General features: G+C 32.3%; 1 protein-coding gene across 1 annotated transcript; it reads left to right on the forward strand.

The window, feature by feature from the left end:
• The first annotated feature begins 6,327 nt into the window (after positions 1-6,327).
• Positions 6,328-6,753, forward strand: LOC139859436 (uncharacterized). The gene has a single exon (XM_071848229.1). The coding sequence runs from the start codon at positions 6,328-6,330 to the stop codon at positions 6,751-6,753; it is 426 nt and encodes a 141-aa protein (XP_071704330.1).
• Positions 6,754-9,199: the final 2,446 nt, after the last annotated feature.

Here is a 9,199-nt window from a genome sequence, read left to right on the forward strand (position 1 = left end):
ATAATTAATTTGTAATTCGTTTTAATTATAATTTATAATATTAAGTTTAAATATTATTATTAATTATAAAATTAATACTTTTATAATATAATAATATAAAAATAATATTTTTATAAAAATAATATTTTTATAAAAATAAGTAATTTTATCATTTTTTTTTGTTTCTTTTTATAAATTGTATATTTTAAACATTTAATTTGTAATTTGTATATTTATTGTTCGTAATTAGTTTTAAACTTAGTTTTTGCCATAATTATTTTTATACTTCTAGATTTTTAAGTTTGCCGTAAAATCCCTTAATTGCTTTTTCTTTATATTAAGATTTAGGCGCTTTAGAATTTTGCGATGCCGTTTTAGAATAGAATTTAGTGCCAAATTAAGTTATTGTCATTTTCCTTTTAAAATCTCATTTTAAGTTTTAATACCTTTAGGCGCAACTTTTTAGATTTAGACTTTTAATTCGACGTTTTTCTTTCTCATTTTTATTTTTCGACGTTTTTCGACGCGCTTTTTCTTTTTCGTTTCTACGCTCTAGTTTTTAGGACATAGATTTTTATTCCAAAATTTCGACGAAAAATTATTGTAAGAAATTAAATTGATAGACATCCAAAATTTTCTGCTTCGTAGTAATAGTTAGATTTGTTAGTGGCTGAGTTGTGGATTTTTCGATTTAAAGGATCCTGGCTCCCTGCTGCATCTTTTGGCTATTCGAAACGTGAGCAAAAGCAGAAAAGCCTATTAATTTGATAACTTATATATAATTTTTAGTTTTATATCTAATAGGATAATTAGTGAATGCACCACATTGTAGCTAAAATTTAGTAATAAGCGTATTATGGAAAATCTCAAAAATATTTTAGAAACTCTTTCTGACATGCAAAATCAATTAAATCAATACTCTCAAACGAGTGTTGATGAAAATTCATTCGGTCAATCTTGGATCACGAATGACGAAACAATAACTGATTGTGAAATCTGTAGAGATTATCACTCAACATGGGAATGTTATTATTACGTTCCTATAGAAAATTATGCACCCATAGAAGCTGAATGGAATGATTATGAGAAATACAATTCAAATTGGGATTATTCCCAAGAATATATCCAAACTCAACAACCAGATGACGAGGAAAATTATGTGTCTGAAATTTTTTTCGATTATATGAAAATCAAACTCGAAGAATTTGACGCTCAAAATGAACAAATGAGAGAGTTTGCAAATAGGCAAGCTGAAACTCTATCAGACTACACACCTGTTGATCTGAGGAGTCATGTACAAGAAAATCTCATATCATCGAATTTTGATGAATTTGAGAGCTCCGAAATCACTAATTATCCCGATGATACTTTTTATTCAGTTTTACCAATTTCACAACATATCGACACATTAGCCTCTACCAAAAAAATCATCGATCCATCTATGAATGAAAAAGAAGTACGGGTGACAAATTGGTACTCTTGGGAAAACGATAACGTTAAAAATTTTACCCCCGAAACCAAAGTGGTGGGATCGATAATGACCGTTAAAGAAAAAGATTTTGCTTCGATCCCGAAATTCACCATTTCACAACCTTCCAACCCAATATTCTCAATAGAAGAATCGTCTACCGAAGATGAACTACGAGCTGTAATAGATATTGACACCTCGGATTTCACCCAATTGGGTAATAGAGGTGAAAACTTTGATCCCGAGAATGAACGGAAGAAAATGTTAGGAATTGTCCGCCCTATAAAAATATGTATGTCAGTGTATAACGATCCATTTGACCAAGAACCAGAAAAGAGACGCATCCATTTACTAAAAGCTACTACTTAAAAAAGATTAAGTAGTGATGATCGGGTGAGTCTAAACTTTAAACCCATTGATATATTATACACAACCCGAGATGTAAATAACTGGCTCACTATTTTAATTCGTGGAACCTATTCTACCGACTTCACATGTCGTCAGCTAAGTGTGGGGAAGTCTAACCCCACTTAACTTTAAATTCGGGGTTCGGGTTAGTACATAACTCGTTAATAAACATGCATAATAAGTTAGGGTAAAAGATGTACTTTCAAAGATTAGCAACCAGTTCAGAAAAGCAACCGTTTTTGAAGAAAAACATGTGTGATAAAACAAGAAAATGAATGAACGATGAGGCGCGCCATCTATCATTCGACGAGCTTTGTAATTACAAACTGGGTATTTTTAATCACTTTTCTACACTAATCACCCTCATGAATTTATAATTATAGTCTGATTTCATGCAAATGAGGGCATTGCATGATCTCAAGTGTGGGGAAGAGTTATAAATTCTCTCGGGTTTACACTTGGTTTAATTGCCAAATTTTGTAAAAATTTGAAAAATTTTCAACTAAATGAAATCAAAATCATGTTTATACATATTTATGAACGATAAAACTATGTGATAATACCGAAATTATTGTTACCTAGGAAAGGACATAAATTGAGAAACAACCCAAAATGCTTGAATTCATTTAAAATGTAATAGAAGAGAATAAAAAGGCAAAGAAAGAAACTAAGTGTAGGGAGAATGTACCAAGTTATTCAATTAAAAACCATCTATCACATGTTTCTGTAAAGTTATTGCAGGTGCTTTTATTTTGGACAAAATTAACTGTTTTACCCGTAATATTGTAATATAAATGGAAGAAAAGATGGATCTAAATGATGAATCAATCCCATCATTAAAAGGAAGTAAAGTCTTCCGAAAAAGACATGCGCTTCTTGATTTAGGTCAGGAAGTTTTCGTCCAGACCAGCTGTAGGTTGACGAAAAATCTAGAATAGTCATCACTAAAATCAGCTGGAAATCCACGGACCTCAGCATCAAACAGGGTCGCCAAGTGGTCAGACTTATCCTAACCGTGATAGGATCTGTCTCATAAAATGGGGAGGGCGCCATGCAAATTAGCTTGATAAGACTAATGAATCGGACCACCAGAAAAGGATAATCTCCTTAAAGATTAAAAATCAGCTTTTAAGACTGATATTACTCAATCCTTGAGATTGACCTTAAAGATTGAGAATTATAAACTCAAGGAATTCGATGATATCTAAACTCGAGCTTGAACGAGAAAATATTTTGATTAAAATTAAAACCGATTTGTTTTCTGAAAACCTATTTTCAATACGTTCATTACCATTGAACGTAAAATCCTGAGAATTTATCAGAATTCATTAGGTCACCTGAACCAAATCGGGTGTCAACCGTAAGAATGGTGGTTGCATAGCATGGTCGAAGATAGGACCTTGTGCCAGACCGAAAAATTATAGGGTGATCTTTACTATTGCTCCTACAAAGGATAGTAATTGCATCCGACACGTTTTTGACCATAATTATCTGCATGTCATGGGACATTGCCTTAACAGTTGCTTGCTCATCGCTTTCCTTTACAACCGGACGGTAGTTTACCGAAAGGTAATATACGGAGCAAGTATACTTGACATGTGCTTTCCTAATACAAGGTTAGCAAGTGGGTAACACAAAACCATAAGTTTTGAGCTAAAATTTTAAAATCTAAAACCCACAAAAACAATTTACGAACACCGGTGAAGGGTTATTCCGGAAAACTTGTCTAGGGTAAAATCTAGCTTAAATTTTCAAAAGATAAAAAGTTTTCATAAAGATCCAATTTCCTTAAGGATCTAAATTTTCATAGAAACGTGGGACTTTAAACTACCTTTCAAATGTGCACTTTGCTTTAGAAACCGAAAGTAAATCGGTTATTTGATTGTAAGTGTCGTTGACCTGAACCCGAGGCAAATGTGGATGGCACACCCACCTTTAACCATGGTTCTATTGTTACTATCATTGTTCATACTGCCGTATCAAAATCACTGATGTATAAAGTGTGAGAATAAAAAAAGTGATTCGAGTGAAGTGTGATTTAATTTCAAGTTCTGTATTGCTTAAGGACAAGCAACGTTCAAGTGTGGGGATATTTGATAGTGCTCCAAATGGTCATATATTTAGTCGCAATATCCTTCCAATATGTAAAGTTTTTAGTTGTAGTTGTTCTATTTTTAAGTTGTAATCGTTTATATTAAATAAGTGCGAAGACGGAAGATAAAAATGAAGATTTGAATACGCAAACGTTCAAAATGCTCAAACGTACAAGTTACACTCCAAGTGGTATAATTTATCGATGAATAACGTCTAAATATTGACAAGAGTACAAGTTGCAAAACGCAAAGTACAAGATATTAAATCATACGAAAAGACGTTCGAGAATCCGGAACCGAGACATAAACCGAGTATCAACGTACGAGATAATGGACCTAAAATTACAAGTCAACTATGCACAAGAATATAATATAATATATATATAATTATATAAAATTATATATATTATATTATATATTAAAATAAACTCAGAAGCCCACGTTTAAATCAATTGGTGAGCTGGATTCTGAACCTCCACGATCGCGGAGCTGCATAGGGTAAAACCTCCACGATCGCGGAGCAGCCCTGGATACAATTGGCCTATAAAAGCTCGAGCATTCGGCCGATTTCTTTACCCCTTTTTTATCAATCTCTCTATGATATATATATATACATATATATATATATATACATATATATATATATACATATATATATATATATACATATATATACATATATATATATATATATATATATATATATATATATATATATATATACATATATATATATATATATAATATAAATTAGTTTAGTTTTATATTAGGTAATGTAACGGTTATTTATGGGTTTTAAAGTCGAAGTTCTGTCCGTGTAACACTACGCGATAAATAACCACTGTAAGCTATGTTCTTCCTTTTTAAATTAATGTCTCGTATTTAAGTTATTATTATGCTTATTTGAGCCAAAGTAATCATGATGTTGGACTAAATATTAAGACGGGATTATTGGACTTTGGACCATAATTAGGGTTTGGACAAAAGACCGACACTTGTGGAAATGAGACTATGGGTTATTAATGGACTTTATATTTGATTAATATAGAGATTTACAATTTGACGTATTTATAAATAGCCACATACGCTCGATCGGGTACGGTGAGCGGGATATTTATAAATACTAATAATTGTTCATTTGACCGGAGACGGGGATGGATTAATAGTCAATGGACTCATTAAAACAGGGGTGGATTACATACAAGGTTAATTGGTGTAATTGTTAACAAAGTATTAAAACCTTGGATTACACGCAGTCGATAACCTGGTGTAATTATTAACAAAGTATTAAAACTTTGTTATAGTTCGAATCCCTAATTAGTTGGAATATTTGACTTCGGGAATAAGGTTAATTTGACGAGCATTTTATAATTATGACCGATGGACTATTATGGGCAAAAACCAGATATGTTTCAAATAAATCCAGGACAAAGGACAATTAACCTAAGGTAATAAATTAAAATCAAAATGTCAAACATCATGAGTACGGAAGTTTAAATAAGCATAATATATTTTATTTTATATTTCCTCGTACTTTTATTTATTGTCATTTTAATTATTGTTATTTATTTTATCGTTATTTAAATATCGTCATTTACTTTACGCTTGACTTAAAATATAAAATCGACAAACCGGTCATTAAACGGTAAAACCCCCTTTTATAATAATAATAATTGTCATATATATATATATATATTTTGTACAAATATAGTTGTTTAAAATATAGTGTAAAATAAGCCGTCTCCCTGTGGAACGAACCGGACTTACTAAAAATTATACTACTCTACGATTAGGTACACTGCCTATAGTGTTGTAGAAGAGTTTAGGTATATCCCATTTGTAAATAAATAAAATAAAACTTGTGTAACTTGTATCATATTTCGTCGTATTTCGTAATAAAATTAATAGTATTTCGTATATACCGCTGCAAACATCAAAGTGACTGAGACAAAATCTTCTTGAGCTTATTTTGGAAGGAGCTTTTCAAGCTACTAAAAGTTAGCCTTCATTTTTCAACGGCTTACCATCCACAAACCGATGGGAAAACTGAGAGTGTTAACAAGGGGTTGGAATGTTACATACGTTGTATGACATCCGATAAACCCAATGAATGGACACACTGGTTACCCCTCACCAAATATTGGTATAGCACCACTTTTCATCATTCGGCTAATACTGCCCCATATGAGATTGTATATGGCCAAAGTCCCCCTGCTCCAATTATGTATACACTTGGGGATAGTTGAGTTGCTTCAGTTGACCGTACATTGACTGCACGTGAGGCTGCCATTTCAGTTTTGAAGTTTCATCTCAAGCATGCTCAAGAAAGGATGAAAGTGTTTGCAGATAGGCAGCGCACTGACCGGACCTTTTCTGTTAATGACTGGGTGTTTGTCTCTTACAACCTTATCGACAAGTGATACTACGAGGGGTAAACAAAATAAGTTGTCACCAAAGTTTAATGGTTCTTTTTGTATCGTTGCACGTGTGGGAGAAGTAGCATACAAATTGCAATTACCTAGTACGTCACGAATTCACTCAGTTTTTCATGTTTCCCAATTGAAACCTTATAAAGGTCTGTATACACCAGTTATGGGATGGCTGCCACAAGTGAATGAAGAGGGTCTCTTAGCTCTTGTTCCACATAAAATTTTGGACCGAAAACTGGTGAAAAAGAATAACAGAGGCGTTGTATATGCATTGATTCAGTGGCAGAATGGAAGTGCTGATGATGCAACCTGGGAGCCACTCGATGACATTATTAAGAGTTTTCCAGAATTTGATGTTCTTTCTACTCATTCTTGAGGACAAGAATGAATTCAAGAGGAGGGGATTGTTATAGACGCACGTTAGTTCCACTTGCGGGCTTAAAATACAGGTCACAAGTCTTCCACGTGATTCTTAACCGACTCTTCATTCCCAAATTATCCCACCAAAAGTTGTTAAGCCGGTTCCAATCGATTGCAGTTAAATAACAGATTGGTAGTAGTTAGTTTTCAGTTTTTGTGATTGTTGTAACAACACTTCCTCTCTCTCAATTTATGTAATAGTGATTCATGTAATAAGGATCACTTTGGCTATTGTTCTTATTCTCAAAATTGCCCGATCATAGCTGTTGTTAGTTTACAATATGATTGAACTAGGTTTAATCAAATCAGGCTACTAACGTCTAAATTTGAGCTTGTTGATTTTTATATCAAAAGGGAATCAATGTAGTACAATAGATGGAAGAGTACCTTGTTTTAGAAGAAATTTTTTTTCAAAAATCATATTAGGTTTTTGTTATTTAAGTTAACACCGAAAAGTCAAATATTATTTTTTGTTAAAATATAAGTGGTTCAAGAAATATTTCTAACACAATATGCCTACATTTTTGTCCAAATTTAGACTCGGATGTTTTGTTAGATTTAACGACTTAATAAACTTTTTGAATTAATGAACTTTTGAATTATTGGAAATTAAATTTAAAATTATATATAATTATTATAAATCACAATCATATACGGATTTCATATCAACTCCCCAACAATAGCGTCATGATTCTCTAAAAAAAACGTGGTAGGCAATGTATGGTCATTCACCGTCATTTTAAAGAAGCTTAGACCAGACGCAACGTCAGCTGCTTTCCCGTTTCCTGACTTGGCTTTGTTTGAAGAACTTTGACGACAATAGTCAAAAGCGCGGCGTTAGACTTTGATGGTTTGAGGCGTTAGTTAGGTATCTAACGGAAGGGTGACGAGAACAACCATCCAATCATAATTGATTATTTATTAGTATATATTTGTTATTTATTTATTTTTTCTTACCCAATTTTCAATCAGATTTTACCACGTTACCCACCAAATATTTGACACAAAAACTTGACATTTTCGGTTAACGAGGGTCAAATACTAACCTTGCTAAATCACCAAAAAGTACACCGTTTGTCTCTAACATCACAGTCACGATTAATGTTGGTGTTATGTAAATGTCACAATAAAGAAGTTGAGAGGCGGTCTCTAAGTGGGACCCTTTGCAGAAAATGATACGTGACAATTAATATGAAGAATATAATCTTTTTTATATTATTATTTCAATATTACTTTTTTAAATAATTGATACTAATTAAATTAAATGGGTCCGTTTTTAAAAAAAAATATATTTTATAGTTAGTAAAGTTTAGTCTTTTTCACTCTTTTTAAAAAAATATTGACGTAGCGTTAATGTAGAGTTCAATTTTTTTTATAAGAAACATGTCATGATTAGGCGTGAATTTTTTCATACCTTGTTTCTACATACCTAATGAGTGTGGCATTGCCACTGTGGACTACATATTTATCAACTAAACGAAAGTATGAGAAAGAAGAGGGCAGTGTAATGAACTCTGTTATTATTAGTAGGACACGTGTCAATATCTCATATATTGTTGGTTGGTAGTTTTAAAGCGTTGAAACTTGATTGAGTTGTAATAAGTACTCTATGTTGTAATTTCTCTAGTTTCCTTTCTAAATTCTCCGGTCCAACTCCAATGAAACATATCAGTGGCCCCCATATAGCATCGATAAACAATAATAGGGGTCTTGAAGTGTTTTGGGACTAGAAACAATGCAATCACATTGTGGTATTACTTGTAATATCCTATTATTCCCATCTATAGGACAAGTTAAGTACTGTTTTTATGACTAGAGATTTCCACTCAAACAAATTGTACTTTGTTCAAACAAATCTTGATTACAAAAAACAATAAACACTTAACTTCTATACTAACCAAAAAAATAACATCTTGCTATCATCCACATTCATCAATTTTTACAGACATTAAGTCACTTAATGCCATCTTATTACATCCATTTATGATCATTTCTATTAAAAAAAAATAAAAATTCACCTCACACCCGAAAAACGACAACACCAATCGAAACATCGATAAGAATTTCATCAAGCAACATATATAAAATATCCCCTTCGATTATTTCACCGGCTTCATACAATTCAATCTCGAAATCTGTCCGTTTCCCTAAACTATAGGTCATATTCCTCTCACTTCTTCCATCACTTCACGAATAAAAATATCAAAAATATCATACCCGTAAATGAAGGAAGGCTCATCCAAGCTCTAAACCAGCATTTCAAGTGTCGCCCATATTTCAACTCCATATATTCAATCAAAGCATCAAATACAAAGTGCTTTACTTGATATCATGCCTTTGATTTATTTGATCTCAAAGAGTAGCCGAATTTAGTACACACTAATGCTTCAGGGAGTCTAGAT

Source organism: Rutidosis leptorrhynchoides, chromosome 7 (assembly GCF_046630445.1).
Source record: "Rutidosis leptorrhynchoides isolate AG116_Rl617_1_P2 chromosome 7, CSIRO_AGI_Rlap_v1, whole genome shotgun sequence".
Lineage (NCBI taxonomy): Eukaryota > Viridiplantae > Streptophyta > Magnoliopsida > Asterales > Asteraceae > Rutidosis > Rutidosis leptorrhynchoides.